The following is a 16,198-nucleotide window of genomic DNA, read 5'->3' on the forward strand; positions in this document are numbered from 1 at the left end:
TTTGAATTCCTACATAGGAGATGACCCCACTGACTACAGTCTCTTTCTGGAAATGTATTATGTCCCTGGGAGGCCCCTGACTCTGGCTGCTCAGACTTCTCCATGGGATTCCCTGGTGGTCTGTGGGATTGGCCCCAGGCCCTCTTCTTTTCTCACTCTACACCCATCTTTAGGTGATCCCTCCCAACTTGATGGGCAAGAGCACATTTGGCCTGACTGTTTCCCGGCTCTCAAGACTGGTGGCTGAAGGACACGTCTGCTTGGCCCCTGCAGAGCCCTTCTCCAACCCTCTTCACACTGCCGCCCGCCTCCCCCGCTGGTGCAGTGGCCTGGTGTTTCCTCCAATAGATGGCAGCATCATAGCATCCCCAGCACCTGCCAGACTCTCCATGGCCCAGTGAATAAAGTCCTGGGCCCTGGGAAGCAAGGCATACTGGATGCTGAGCCAGCACCACCTGCTGGCTGCTCTTCCTCTTCCTCACTTTGTCCCCACCTAAGCTCTGACCTCACCAGCTATCTTTACTGCCCTCCAAGTAGTCCAGACACTTCCACACCCTCACTCAGGCCATTCCTACTGCTCAGAAACCCCTTTTTCCTGTTGAACAACTCTTTCTTATCCTCAAGGCCCAGCTGAGAGACCACTGCCCGAGGGGAGCTGGCCATCCCTGACCCCTTTGGTTTGAATCCATGTGTCTCCTGTTGCACTCCTGGAATCAGCCCCTTGAGAGCAGGCATGGGGTCTGATCCATCTTGATGACCCTCAAGCACCAAGCTCCATGCCACAGAGCAAATGCTCAATTAATACCAGTGCAATCGAATCAAAACCCACTAGAAATTGGTTCCAAAGGCCACAGGGGAATGGGGTGGGATCTATACAGATCTATCTAGAGAAGTTGCCATACTTACAGGAGTGATGGCCCCACACACACCTATGGGCTCGTGCCTGGTGAAACACACAACATTGTCATCTGGAAAAGAGATTAACAGAGAACGTGCTCGCATGAAACTAGGTTAAGGATCTTAAGGAGTAAAAAGACAAGAAAGAAACCCAGAAGCCCACCAAGTGTCAGCTCTAAGTCCTATCTCTTCCATAATGCAGCGATTTTTAACTCAATTTCAAAAGTAAAATTCCTTAGAGGAAGGATTGACACAGTGCCATTTCCTTTTTGGGTGTGGGAAGGATGCTCTGGGGAAAAGACCCGGGGGTGCTCTGAAGAGGCTAGCTAGAGGAGTGAGAAGACAGAACCCCTAAGAGACCCCGGACGAGGCTGAGAGTCCTGAGTTGGCTCACCTGTGGGGATGGTCCTGCCCTGTATTTTGTCTGCCCACCCTGCAAAGTATCGAAGGGTTTTGATACAGCCCTCCAGGTCGATGAAAAAGGCGTGAAGGAACGGCTTCCCTGTGTCCATCGTTTCCAGGGTCTGCAATAATAAGACAAAATATTTTTAAGACACAGTTTTCCTTTTAACCGTCAGGTTGTTAAAGACAGGGCAGGGAGAGAGAGCAGAGTCCTAGAACATTGCTCTCAGTACCTCACAGCCATGGGACTCATCAGAAAGCAAGATACCTCATTTAAGATAAGACCTGTCCCAGGCTGTCAAGGACTGCTTTTCTTTCAAAACACCTCAGCCTGGAGGGTTGGCCAGAGCACAGGCACGGGTCCCCACGAAGGACAGAGGGTACAAGGCTGGTTTGGAGCCTCGCTGGGAAGGAATACGCCTCAGTGTTGGTCTTCTGTCATCTGTCTGGAGTGTTGTTGCCCCAGCAGTGGGACCTGGACACATGGGTTTGTGCGCTCTGGGGAGCTCTCAGAAGGTTCAAGGACTTGGGGGGGTGGCTGGGGAGGGGCCGGCTCCTCTAACAAAAGAGAAAGGGGGACGCAGGTTCCTTCTTCTTGGCCCTGCTGACCAGCACAGCTGTGGAAAGAGTGACGGAGCCCAGAGGGGTCGTGCCACCAGCACAAAGATGCACTCCAAGCTCCTCCCGCACTGGGCTGCCAGCCGGATGCGGATGCGCTGCGTGGTGGGAAGGGAGCAGACTGGCCTTTGGTGGTGAGGGGCGACTCCTCAGGCGAGCGCACAGCCACTCAATGGCAGGGATTCTTTTCTGTTTCCAGCTGGGCTGAAGAGAACCCCTTTGTCCCTCAGACAAGCGGCCCCAGTTGAGCCCAGCACTGAAACCTCCCGTCATCCATGGCTGCAGGAAGTGGCCACCCTGACACATAGCCCAGGGCAGGATTCTCATTTTAGAGTCACTGGGCTGAGAGAATGATTTACAAAGGAAGAGAGGCCTCTCCGTGTGCACTCGCATATGCCTCATTTCCGAGATGGATGGCTCTGCTCCCACTTCAAGGTGCAGACACAGGGGCTAACAGAGCCCAGAAACTCATCTGTGTTATCCAGAGGGTAGGCGGCATGGCTGGCACTGAATCTGGGGCATCTGACTTTCAGTAAGGGCAGTGACTGCTTTTTAGGCTGCTGCCCCTGTACATTTGCATCTGGAAAGGATGTAGGATGGCCGCATGAATGGCTGGGGCTACTCTATCTTTGCTTCAGGAATGAACCAAGAATTCTCTGAACAGGAGGCAACCACTTTCCTAGCTGAGTGGCCTTGACAAGTCCCTGAATCTCTCCCTACCTCAGTTTCCTCATCTGCAAAACAACAACAATAACAGTAATGGCACCTACCTCATAAAGCACTAACAGCACTGTCCTATACATAAAGCACTAACAGCACTGTCCACTGCTCAAATGATGATAATTAACAGCTCTGACTATTGTTGTCATTTTCCCTTTTAGGGCCAGACAGGTGCTCCACAATCCTCAGCTGGGGACAGCAAGGAGACAGGGCTGTGTGTTGCTAGAGATGCCAGGGCTGGTCTGGGTCTCCGGTGTGTCTCACCCCTGGCAGATGCTGCTCAGGGACCGAGTCAGGACAGTGTGACAGCCAGTACACTGTACCTTTGGCTCCTAGTGATTTACATGCTAAGCTGGAACTTGCATTTTCCCAGGGGAAACCCAACAATTGCAAATAATGCCAAAATTCTCCAGGGCCCAGCTGTTCCATACAGCATCCACATGTCTGTCAGTGGAACGGGGAGTTTACTCTTGGCCCTTTTCTGGGATGGGAGAGAAAGGCAGGAGACTGGGACAGAGCTTTGTGGGGACGTGCGAGGCCTGGAGCTACTGCCCACATCCAGCCCTGGCTTACCCTCTCTGGCTGGATAAACTAGGACAGATTACCTAAACTCTCTGGGCCTCAGCATTCTCCAAATAGGATAATAAATACTACAGGTCAAGTGCCCACAATAAGCCTGGTACCTGATGAGCATTCAACAAGCATTGACTGTTTTTTATTATTAACTTAGTCACGTTTGTTTACTGGAATGACAACAGGAATTTGCCAGGTTGGTGTTATGGAATTTGTCCAAGCAAAACTGGGTCACAACAGGTTTAGAAAGGAAGTTCTTTAAAAAAATAAAAATCAAAAAAGATTCGCAGGTGAGTACACAGGCCTGAATCTGAGAGATCAAGTGTTAGCTACTCATTGGGACTTCTACACAATTATTGTGTCTGGACCATGTGGGAACCACAGCTGCTTCTAAGTTTATTTCTTTTAACATTTTAGGAGAAAAATATGCCTTTTGAAAAATTAACACATGGTAACCCTCAGATACTAAAGAATGAAGGAAAAGTGCTGTGGGACATGCCTCAGATGCCCCAGTGCCAAGGCTTAAATGAGGGGCTCAGAAGTGGGGCTCTGCTTGAGAAGACAGCAAACAGGGACAGCCCCTATTTCGAGGCTCCCAAGATGAGCGCCCGAAGTGCCAGAGTCTGGGTGCAGGTGCTTTAGTGAGGGGAGAGAGCTGAGGCTGCTGGATCTGCCACATGGTCTCCAAACACTGAACACAAAGTAACTGCCCAGCTCTGTCAAAGCCACCAAACTGGCAAGAGAACATGATGGAAAGCGGCACTTTGTGCGGGAGAATGCAGGAAAACCCCATCAAGGGCGTGCTTTCCCGTGATGTGGTCTGGGTTTTAAAAACTGTATTTGCCAGTCATTCTCTTGTCCCTTTCACAATGTGGCGAAGAACTGGATCTTATTTCTTGTGGGCAGCGAGGTCAGATGGCAGAGGGGACTTGCTCTATGTGCTTTAACACCAGTCTTGCCAGGACAGCCAGGAGGGCTGAAGGTAAAGGTGGCCTTGAAGCCACTGCTCCCCAAGATGATACTGACACTTGAGGACAGGGTGGGGAGGGTGCCCAGGCACATCCTCTCCCGCCTGCTATTAGTCCTCACGGACATTGCAGACCGATGAGCTCATGCTGGGTGAAAACAGAAATGTTTTTGAAGAAGCCAGTTTGGCAGCTTGAGAGTTGAGACTGGCTTTCATTGCAGGAAGAAACCAGAGGCTCTACGGAGAGAGACGCTGACCCTGGGAGGGAGCTCTTCTCACCCGGGTTCAGGCTGGCCAGCTGGGGAGGGCGGAAGGAAGGTGCAGTTCTCTCTGTGTGGATGCACCCTCAGGGCAACGCACCCCAGAGGAGCACCCGAAATGTAGTTTCTCCACCCTCCACCCCAAGACACACACTCAGGGTCAAGAACAATTTCAGAGTCCTAGCTGGCACTGACTGACCTCCATGCAGGTGTCCACTTGACTACTCATTCCCAGCATCAGATCAAGAAAGGAAAAAACCATTTTTCCAAATCAGAGACCAAAAAGGAGATTTCCTTTCCTACCAGCTGGGCCTCCAGGTCTGGGGCAAGTTTTACACAGGAGTCTGAGCCATATGAGGGCTGTGTGTGCAGGCTGCAAAGGACCTCAAGGCACAAGGAGGCCCCAAGATTTCCTCTAATCAAGCACCCACCGCAAGACCAAAAGAAGGTCTGAGGATCTCGTTCAATTCTGTACTTACAACTCCTAAATGTCTTCATAGCCCATCTCATGAGAGCAGGCCAACCTCATGCAGTGGGATGAATAAAGATCCCCGTTTTGCAGCTGGGGAACTAAGGTGCTAGAAATTTGCTGGCCAGGAGAACAAGTAGCTGAGGTTAGAACCTGGGTCTTCAGATAGCATTTTATATATATATATATATATATATATATATATATATATATATATATATTTTTTTTTTTTTGCAGTACGTGGGCCTCTCACTGTTGTGGCCTCTCCCGTTGCAGAGCACACGCTCCGGATGCACAGGCTCAGCGGCCATGGCTCACGGGCCTAGCCGCTTCGCGGCATGTGGGATCTTCCCCGACCGGTGCACGAACCCGTGTCCCCTGCATCAGCAGGCGGACTTTCAACCACTGCGCCACCAGGGAAGCCTGAGATAGCATTACTAATAATAGCTATCATCTATTTAGTGCTTACTGCATGACAGGGACTGCTAAGGATTTTAAATGGATCGTTCTCACAAGACTCAGATATCATTATTTGTGATATTGTCCATGAAGAAACATATGCTCAGGGAGGTTAAGCAACTTGTCCAAAGTCACACAGCTAGTAAGTGGCAGAGCTGGGGTTTGAACCTAGGTCTTTCATACTCTGAAGTTTCCTATAGCTAGGTTATCCTGCCCTCACCATCACTCCACACACACTCACCACTGCCCATTTCAGGGGTGAAATAGGGGTGATTTTTAAGCTATATGGGGACACTTTTTCTATGTCAAGTGGTAGCATTTATTTTAATAAGTATTAGAAAAAATACACCACCACATTAAACCTGTCATTTCATGGATACTGTCACTTAGGATGAGGTTAAATTTCACTTTAAAAGGGAGTTCACGTAAGAAAACAAGTTAAGTTCATAACTGTGCAGGTGGGTCCAGGATACAGCCCAGCCCAGCCTAGCTGTCTGTGAACATCTCAAGTCTGGGAACCACTAATGGAGCTGAACTTCCTTCAGGCCAAGAAGATGAGCTGCAAGGGACAAAAGTCCGACTTCAAAACAAAAAGTATGCGTCCAATAGCATAGATGCCTGCCTATGGCCGGAAAGCCACACCTCAAAGGACCAAAACACCGCCACACAAAACAACACCCTAGGTCCTTTCTCCCACACTCTGAGGGGGGTGGGCCCTCGGGGAGGCTGGCTGGCCCCACGCCTCCCCTGTGTGCATGTACTCACGGCCAGGACGGCGCGGTCCCTCTCCATGAGATCCGCCAGTTGGTGCAGCAGCCGGCCGCGGCTTAGGGCATCCAGCCGGCGCCACGGCGAGCCTCTCTGGAAGGCGGCTTGTGCAGCCTCCACGGCCTTGTCTACGTCGAGCTGCACGGCCGAAACAATAGAGAGAGTGTGTCACCTTTTGCTGAGGGCTCAGCTGTCAGAGAACAGCAGAGTCTCCGCCCGCTGCAGAGGAAGGAGGGGCGGCAGGCGGCTCAGAGCAAAAGCTAGGTTTCCAATCACTTTAATGGCTGGGGGCTTTCAAGTGTTTTTTTTCTTCTTTATATCTTAAGTCTTTCAAGTTTTCTACAATGGCCAAAGATTAACTTTCCTTCTGATTATGCAAAGCATTTAAAATAGTCATAAAACCACTGACCTTAATTATTTTTCTTGGTGACCAAAGTAGGAAAAGATCATCTACTTGCTATCTCAGTGTGGATACAAACACACTCCCACAGCTCACCAATTAGGTGGGAAATGTCTGTCTTGGCATTTTACTCCAGCTGAGGACTGCAGTCCAATAGCAAGAACGGGGGTACGAGTCCTCCTCTGGATCTCAGAACTGACCACACTGAAAAAGTCCCTAGATGGGGAGGATCAGGGACTTTTTCTCCCTTTAGCCTCACTTCACCTACCCTCTGAGGGCAGAACTGTGATGATTTTATAGAAAAAGAACTGGATCATCTATGCACTGATAGAAGAATTACAATCAAAACTTCTTCTTTACTGGGAAAGAATGAGAGCTGTTTAGAGTAATGACACCCATTCTTTTTAAATTTTTATTTATTGTTATTTTTTTGGCCATGCCACGAGGCATGCAGTATCTTAGTTCCCCAACCAGGAATCAGACCCAGGTTCCCTGCAGTGGAAGCGCCTAGTCCTAACCACTGGACAGCCAGGGAATTCCCTGACACCCATTCTTATGTTCAGGAAAATGGGGTTTGAGGCTCTGGTTGCTGATGGGCAGGGGCTCACCCCCCAGGTCCCTCTGAGCCTCTCTTCCTTAGGGAGGTGCAGCCAGCAGTGGACACCTGGCACCAGTCAAGAGGGACACTCCACCAAGATTCTGTGTCTCCAAAGTGGGCTTGGAGGTGAGCAGAAGCTTTGGCAAGGGAGATATTAGGTCTTTGAATTCCTTGTCCCAGGCTCTGGGGTGGAGGCCAGGACCTCTCCAGATGCAGGAACAGGGCAGTCTCTGTCTTCTGGTGCTTGGAACAGTCACTGGGACCATGGGATGAGCCAGAGCCAGGGGCAGGGATCTTACTCTCCTCCCTGATACCTGTATACTGCACCTGGGAGTCCTGCTCTGCATCATGCTCCACCCCTACACCTTCACATCTTCACACGAGCTCCTCAGTGCTAGTATCTTTGTAAACAGAGCTTAGCATGGGGCGCTGCACATGGGAGGGTATGTATAGGTGGAAACACTCTGCATTGCATACCTATCACAAAACCATCACTAGTAGGATCAAATTCAAGCCTATTTTACACATGTGTCATTCATCCTGTTCACATTCAACATTACCTACACACTTAAGAACATCAGATGAGTACTCTAGTGGTTGAGGAGAGGGTTACGTTTCCCTTCGCTCCTTACAAAAGCAGTACCTTCAACCTTTCCCCCAATGATACATATTCAAAAGATACTTTATGGTTTGAAATGTATCAAGGACACCTCCAGAAGTCCCTTAGCTTTATATATAATAATATATATCATATATAATGTATACATATAATATAGCTTATAAAATATACCCTGCACTATCAAATACGGTTATAGACTATAGCTTTACAAGATAATTTAAGTTTCTGGTAGAAAAGAAATCTGGCAGTTGCATGACATTATTACTTCTGCATGACTTAGCAAGTCGTTCTTCCTTCAAGTCTTTTTTTTTTTAAAGTGTCTCCTGCCAGAATGCTGCATTTGGTGAAACACAACAGCCGGAAATGCTTTCTGGAAAGATTATTTAATGCCACCAGTATCAAACAGTTGATAAAAACCTTTCCTTAAGCCACGTGAAAAGGATAGCTGAGGTCATCCTCGTAGATGGAGAAACATCTATCAAAGGAGAGTGACTCTGCAGCACATCGTCCCTAATTGATCCCATTCTGGGCCAAGTGTCTGAGAAGCAGCTCGCTTAGGTCCAACCTCAGTGTGGGCCAGTTCTGCCTTATAACTCAGCTGAAGCGTTTCCTTTTCCTCTAGTGATCTGTAATTGAATTACTGGAGGGGGGGCACCCACCTTATCTCCTTCTTCCACTTCACATATTTTCTCTAGAGTTGAAGGGTTATATGTGGCAAACTTTTTTCCACTCTTGGATTCGTTCCATTCATTGTTGATGAATATCTAACCAGGAAAGGAAGTTGTAATGCATTAGGCTTAAATCAAAATCATACAATTCCAACATACTGAGGACCTTAGGTAACGTCTTTTCCTTCTGTCCCTCCAACCTACCTGTCTGCCTTTTTTATAGGTAGGACCTGGAAGGGGGATGGAGCCACATGCCCAACCGGGAGCACACTCAGAATTAGAATCCAAGTCTCCTGACTTTTAATACATTTTCAGAGAACTACATTTTGTCACAATAAAACTAATTTAGAATTTTTTTCTAAAATATTCTCTCGGCTTCCCTGGTGGCGCAGTGGTTGAGAGTCCGCCTGCCGATGCGGGAGACACGGGTTCGTGCCCCGGTCTGGGAAGATCCCACGTGCTGCGGAGTGGCTGAGCCTGTGAGCCATGGCCGCTGGGCCTGCGCGTCCGGAGCCTGTGCTCCGCAGCGGGAGAGGCCAAAACGGTGAGAGGCCCGCGTACCGCAAAAAAAAAAAAAAGTAAAATATTCTCTCTCTTTTTTTTTTTTTCCGGTACGCGGGCCTCTCACCGTTGTGGCCTCTCCCGTTGCGGAGCACAGGCTCCGGACGTGCCGGCTGAGCGGCCATGGCTCACGGGGCCCAGCTGCTCCGCGGCATGTGGGATCTTCCCGAACCGGGGCACGAATCCGTGTCCCCTGCATCGTTAGGCGGACTCTCAACCACTGTGCCACCAGGGAAGCTCTCTCTCTCTTTTTTTAAACAATAAGATGGATTCACAGGGAAATAGCAGGGTTAGTTACATAAAGGTTATAAGTTGAATTTTACACACTCAGCAAGTTCAGGGGAAGATTAAACATGCATATATATATATGTGTGTGTGTGTGTGTGTATATATATACATATACACACACATATATATATATGTGTATATATATATGGTGCCAAGAAATCCACCTGTCCCTGAAGAGTATGTCAGCAGTGAGCACTACCTTCTCCCTCTTGCCTGCTGCAAGCCCCAGCCAGATCACCAAGGAACTGGCATTATACAAGGATCTTACTATAACCCTTTAGCCCTCATTAATGCACATCAGCCCCCCTCCCCCATTCCCTTTAAAATGTCTATTTTCATGTTGGGCTTAATAAAAGCCAGTATTGGAATACAAAGATAAATATCTGTGTTAGGAAATGTTCTGGTTATATTAACATATGTAGCAAATAACGGCTTATATCCAGAACCAAAGAATTAACTCACAAAAATCACTTAGTTCAGAGACTCAGTTATCTAGAACACAGCCGAGAATAGAGACATTAAAAAGAAAAAGACATCATGAGCAAACTAAAAAGAATTCACAAGTCCATGCACTGAAATGTGTGTACTATTTACTCTTAGTTTACCCTAAGTTCTAACTGCCTTAAAAAAGCATTAAAAGAGCCGGCTTTTGGGAAAGAACTAGGAACAGAGGTAACAGATAATACATAAAACATGTTCTGACAGAATGGAGGTCCTGGCTACCCAGTGAGAGGACAGGCAATCTCCTGCTGTACCAGCTTGGGACACCTTTGTCATCAGAGCCCATCGTGGCATCAGAGAGACCCCAGTCGCAAACATGACTGATATGCTTTAGAAGCATTTCCATCAAGTAAAATGCCATCAATAATTTCTAAGTACAGAATTAGCTCATCAGATTCCATCTCTATATCTATATGCATATGTTTATATGCACATCTCTATACGCATTTATTCTATCTCTATATCTATATGCATATCTTTGAGTCATTTAAAGGGAGAATTGCATCACTACAAGGATTAATTTCAATGACTGTGAATTTCATTCATTCGGAATACTTGACTCCCCAGTGAGGATGGATTAGAGGGGAGCCAACTCATCCAGTGTGCAACCTGACTATGTTCTCTGTCCTGGGCTGTCCTGTAAAAAATCCTAAGCTCACAGGGAAGGAAGCCCGCTCTGGGAAGCCACTGGTGCACTGTTTTGATAACTCTCCCTGGAAAGCAGGGAAATTTGACTGCAGTGGGGACAATGCACAGAAGGCCAGCTCTGGCTGGGCAGGTGGGCAGAGGGCCCCTGCCTCCCTGTGTGGGGTCCAGAGCTGAGAGTGACCCTCGACCGTGGGATGTGCCCATCTGACTTCTGGAAGCTCAGCGCCTTCAACGTGAGGCCAGGCCCCCAGGGAAGCGCGCGGAAAAGGCCAGGCTACAATTACAGGTTTATTCTTCCAGCTGAAACCAAATCCAAGAGTTCACTTTTGCCATCCAGCAAGCAATCACTCGGTAACAGTGAGAAATTAATAAGTAGAGAAGAGGAGTTAAGTTAGCGTGGGGAGGAAAGTGCAGCCAGGAAGAGAGGCCCATTTGTCGGAAGATGAAATTTCGTGGGTTAGATAATAGAGACTGTCAGTGAAAACTGCTGATTCTAGGACCTTCCTGGTATCAATTCCAAGGAGGAGGGAAAATGAGAAGGTGGTAGAAGAGAATATAAATAAGGGGATAAAAACAGATTGCAATGATCAGATGTCTGTTATACTTCATCTCCAAGCATGCTCCTCCAAAAAAAAAAAAAAATTACTTGGTCGTTCATGACATTGATCCATAGTCCTTTCTAACCAGCAACTTAAAAAAAATTCAGACGGCTCAACTCTACTCATATTTTCCCATCACAATGTTTCTAATTTAGCAAAAATTTTTTCTTTATACTACATTAGTAAGTAATTTTGTAAGTGGTTTCTACTGTTGCTTTTTCTCTCCAATAAAAGAAAACAAAAACACAAATGAGGAAGGGGTAAGTGTGGCCTACCAATTATGCTGGCTGTATTGTTTTGAACCCCAAAACAGGAAAATGGGTCTAGAAAAAAACTGTTCCCCTTGACTTGTGAATTGGTATGAAACAAAACTTATAGAGGAATAAAATTATGTTACATTGAGTGGATGGGACTCACATTTTGAAGGAATGGAATGGTATACCATCCAGACTGAGCTGGAAAACCACAGCTATTGTCAAGATACGGATGCCCCAGAAGAGGCGAAGGTGGTGGTCACACAAGTGAGTTCTGCTGACGCCACTTACAGAAGCTTCCATTGGACCTCAGCTATACTCAAAAGGAGCATATTTTCAGAAAAGGAAATCTGAGTGAATTTTATTTTTCATTAAAGAGATCATAAAAACCAGTGTTTTAATGAGCCAGAAAATCTTAAAAAAGAATTTCTGCTACTGGAAGGAAAAGAAGGGGCCCTATGAAGTGAAAGGGGCTGCTACCCTCTGAGACCTATGTGGGGGTCTTGGGGGGGACCCCCCCTCACCAAAATCACAGAGCAGAGCCCAGTGTTAAAACATGAGAACAAAGGAATTTCGTCCTTCTGGAGTCTGGACTTACCCTGGGAAATGGTCCCCCAAGGCTGGGGCTTAGACCCACCATTTCCAGCTTGTCCTCCATTAACAAGAAGCACCATGAGTCAGGTTTGAAAAATAACAGACTGTTACTGCTCACACACTCCACAGCCAGGGGGCCTCGGGGGCCTCGGGGGGCCTCGATACTGTAGTTCTGTTTCTCCCGCTTCTTTCCTCAGCCCTGTGGGCTGCCTCTGCAGCCAGGGGCTCCCTAAGCATTGCTTGCCTGGGCTCCCCACCCTCAGTCACAACCACACAGGCTGCCCCAACCCCACAACTGCTAGGAGGAGGCCTCTGTGGAGATGGGCCTGGAGCAAGGACAGAGAGAGAGTGGCCTTGCCCTCCAGATGAAAGGAAGGTACAGCAGCCTACTGTCAGGCTGCCGCAGTCATCATTGCCTAGGAGCCACTAAGGATCCTGGCTCTCCAGCCCCCTCCATCTCATGCCCTTCCCTCAGCCTTAGTCACAACCCGTTCTGTTCCACTAAGAAGAGGGGGCAGCCAGCAGGACAACAAACACCGGTCACTCTGTGAATGTGCTAAAATCCACCTCTCTACTTAAAGGCTGCATTTACACACTTGTGAAGGGGCAGAAAGAACTGCAGACAGAGAGGTAACTTTCCATATGTGGCTCCATTGCTCTGATAGCACTAAAAAAATGTAAAAAGGAATAGGAAAATAATATATGTATTTTCTGGTTTCTATACTGTTTTTTAAAATCCAATAAAACAAAAATAAAACAAAACGCTACTACCACCAACAACAGGTGACCACCACGAGTGATAGGGGCTAAAAAAATTTAGGTACTATTTTCACTGTTCCCAGAATATGAGTTGGAATTTGCACTTTGAAGCTGATACTACTTAGGAAATTACATTAAAAATAATCTCCATCGAAGTGTCTCTGTTGGTTACAGAGCTCTCTGGAAACAGTTAATTTTAATGTCATGTGATCAGAGGTCCAGTCGACAATAAGCACCAAGAGATCAAAATCTGAAGGCCACACATAGTGGCCCACAACTTTCTCTGCTTGATTAAAACTATTTGAGAGACATAATTGCTACTTGTGAAAGTAAAATTGATGGAGGAATTTTCTAAGTGCTATGTCAGCTGGAGTTGGGGGCAATGGATAAGATGCAAAAATAAAAGGAGACAAACTTGGGCAAAATGAAGCCAACTGTGGCTCTTGGCCTGCACCCCTGAAGTGCCCCCAGAGCCAGCCCAACGGCCTCCAAACAGCCTCGGGGTGTCTTCCCACCGGAGGGGACACGCTCCCTGCTGGCAACAGAGCTCCCAGCCCTGCTCAGCCCGGGCTCCAGGCCTCGCCATCTTCCTTTCTGCCCTAGGCAGGTGTTCTCACCGCTTTGCCGGTGCTCCAGCCCCCTAACCCACAGTGCAAAAAGGACAGCGAGCCTCGGGACTCCGCGGCGCAATGGGGCCCTGCCACCCGCGGTTTCCCAGGCCCAGATCTGAGACCATGATCTGCCAAGACCAAGGTCTCTGGGCTCCGGGACAGTCTCATCAGTGAGCACCTTCCTACTAGCCCTCGTTCTGCTGGTAAGCTGGTAAGAGCTAAGCACAGGAGGTGCCCAACTTCTCTCCGCTTGCTCCCGCTGACGTTTCCGGACACTTCCCGAGGCAGCCTGACCTCTCAGGTCGGCTCTTGGTGTTTGCAGGGACCCTCTGACCTTCTCGAAGCTCGACCCCTTCAGCCCCGGAAACTACGCCGCAGGGTCTGCGGGAAGACCACCGCGCCCAAGTCACGGCGCACCACCGCTCGCCTTCAAAGCGGGCCCTGCAGGGGCACGTCGGGGCCGCACCGGGCTTCAGCCTGGCACCGCGCGGCCGCTGCAGAGCCTCCCTCGCCCGGTTCTCGCGCCCGAGAGCCCGTCTGGGGGTGCGAATCTTGGAGTCCCTTTTGGGGTGCGCGGTGGACTCCCGCCCGGCATGCCCAGTGCTGAACGCTGCTTCGGGAGGGCTCGGCTGAGCGGAGAGGCTCGAGTCACAGGAGCGCCGGGCGAATTCAGCTGAGGGCGCGCCGCCCCAGCTCCCCGCACTCTCGGAGCGGAGCAGCGGGGCTCCTGGCCTGCTGACCCCTGGTCCCCGCCACCGTGGCCGGGCAGCCCAGCGCGGAGCCAGGCGGCCGTCGGGTGGGACGCGAGCCCGTCTCACCTTGGTGAACTTGACCTCCAGGTTGCGCACGGGGCGCGGCAGGGTGGGAGACTTCCTGTCCGGCTGCCCGTTCTCCACGGCCCCGTTGGTGGTGGCCATGGCTCCTCCACGCTCCCGGGTCCGAAGCGCCCGAGTCTTCGGCGCCTGCTCCGGCCTGGGCGGTGCGCAGCCTACTCGCGGGGTGACAGCTCCGCGCCGCTTTATGGAGCGCCCCACGCCTCCCGCCCGAGGGGGCTGTCTAATTGGCTGCAGGACTAGAGGAAGGGAGGGCTGGCGGGAGGGGAGGGGGCCGGCCCGCCTCACCCCACCCCGCCCGCCGCCCCTGCGGGAGCCCGGCCACCCCCCGCCCGGCCACCGCGCCGCGCGCTCCCCGCCCGGGAGGCTGCCCTTGGAGGAGCTCCCGAAACGCCGCCGGGCCCCGGAAGTCCCAGGACTCGGGCAGCGGGCCGGGGCAGGAATCGGGGGCGCGGGGCTGCTGCGCTGGCTGGCAAGTCCGCCCGCGGCACCTGCCGCCCCCGGCCCGCTGACGCTCCGTGCACTCGCCCAACTTCGGTCCGCGCCCCGCGCTCCGGGAAGGCGCGCCCTCCCGCCCGCCCGCTGAGGGCCTTGCGCCGCGTCCGGGGTCGGGGACCCCGCGGGGAGGCCCCGCGTCGCTGCCCACGTGCCTCGGCCTAGAGTCCAGACGCCGGGGCCGGGCTTGCAGGACCGACGTCCGCCGCGCCCCATTCGGCCCATGCCGGGACTGCGGGCAAGCGGGCGCGGAATCTCCCCCGGCCCTGGGCGTCACACGCCGAGGGGCAGAAGGCTAAGGAAAAGCCTTTGGCCCTTCCTTCCCCGTGCTGTGGCGTCGCAGCGCGGCCAGGCCCCTGACCTTCACAGGCTCACAGCGGGGCTCCAGCCCGAGGCCCTGGGATGCAATTGTTCTGATTTTTTTTTTTAAGGCATACATTATACCTTATTTTTTTAAAAAATAATAAACAAAAGAGAAAGCACGTGAGATCTTTGCAGCTTTAAGTGTTGAAGCGCTTATCGCGTAGGTTGCTCAACTTGCCAAGGAAGCACGTCCAGCTCCTCTCAAACGTTCCACCAAAGCCAGGGACTTGCTCCAGGTCCTATCTGAGACATGGAAGCGGCTTCTCATGTATGTTATCCCTCAGGTTTCTGGAACGATGATGTGGGGCATCAACTGGAGGACAAAAGCAGTGGTTTAATCCCCAGAACCCTCAACCCCTCAGTCCATTTCCTTCTGTGAGTAATCTCAACTGCCAAGCAATGCGGACACTCCTTACTGTCCTGAGGCTCCTTCTGTTTGTTTTGGGGCTCTCAGTGTCCATCTCTATCCTCTCTCTCCTTCCTCACTGCAATGCTGCTGAGTGTCCTGGATAGTGGAATAAGCTTTTAAACTTTTGCAAACCTGTCATCAGACCACCTGCCTTCTGGGAATGTAAGGGTCCTATGCTGTTGTGGCTTAGAATGCACAGGTGAAGCAGGGAAAGGGGATAATGGGTCCCCCGGGGCTGACCGACATCAGTGAGTCTGTTCTTGATGCCAGGTTTACTGACACTGATGAGTCCCAGAACAATGCTGTCTCTTTCCTTAGCTGCTCCTGCAAGTCCCTGGGCTCCCTGTCTTGCCTGGCTGGCCCTGTGGCCCCCACTCAGGCCTCTTGGAAACATGTGGGCAGATGTCTCATGCCAGGGCCTCTACCTGGATGTTGAGCCCCAGCGTCTGGGTGCATGGGCCCAGCAGGGCCTGCAGGGTCTGGAGGCAGACCCTCCTGACCAGCAGCAGTTGGCCTTGGGGGCCAACAACCTCACCTGTGGCTCCTCCTGTTGACATCCACCCACATGATCTTGGGAACCTGGGATCAGAGTGGGGTACTCAGCCATAGGAGGCGGCTCCCAGAGAGCAGGTTAGGAGGATGGGCCTGGCTCGAGATTTGTTCAGACCAGCAGGCTACCTCTGCTCCCGTCTTGCCACTCAGTAGGAGGGATGAAAGCAAGATGCTCTTCTCCCCATTTTACGGGTAAGTAAACAGAGGCATGCAGATACTTGTACCAGACATCACCTGCAGTGGAGGAACCAAGGCCAGACTGTGTGGGTGGATGGTGCAGGGTGTGGAGGAGGGATTTCTCTTACCTTCCTCT

The 16,198-nt window shown here is 50.7% G+C and overlaps 1 protein-coding gene across 1 annotated transcript in view; it reads right to left on the reverse strand.

The window, feature by feature from the left end:
* Positions 1-14,727, reverse strand: part of ALDH1A3 (aldehyde dehydrogenase 1 family member A3) — a 36,435-nt gene extending 21,708 nt beyond the window's left edge. Inside the window, exons 1-5 of the mRNA XM_060155481.1 lie at positions 14,052-14,727; positions 8,410-8,514; positions 6,131-6,271; positions 1,292-1,421; positions 907-968 (exon numbers count right to left, since the gene is read on the reverse strand). Of these exons, the coding sequence (XP_060011464.1) occupies positions 907-968; positions 1,292-1,421; positions 6,131-6,271; positions 8,410-8,514; positions 14,052-14,150 (537 nt within the window). The 5' untranslated portion in view covers positions 14,151-14,727. The remainder of the gene's footprint in view (positions 1-906; positions 969-1,291; positions 1,422-6,130; positions 6,272-8,409; positions 8,515-14,051) is intronic.
* Between the last annotated feature and the right edge of the window lie 1,471 nt (positions 14,728-16,198).

This window comes from Lagenorhynchus albirostris, chromosome 1 (assembly GCF_949774975.1).
Source record: "Lagenorhynchus albirostris chromosome 1, mLagAlb1.1, whole genome shotgun sequence".
Taxonomy (NCBI): domain Eukaryota; kingdom Metazoa; phylum Chordata; class Mammalia; order Artiodactyla; family Delphinidae; genus Lagenorhynchus; species Lagenorhynchus albirostris.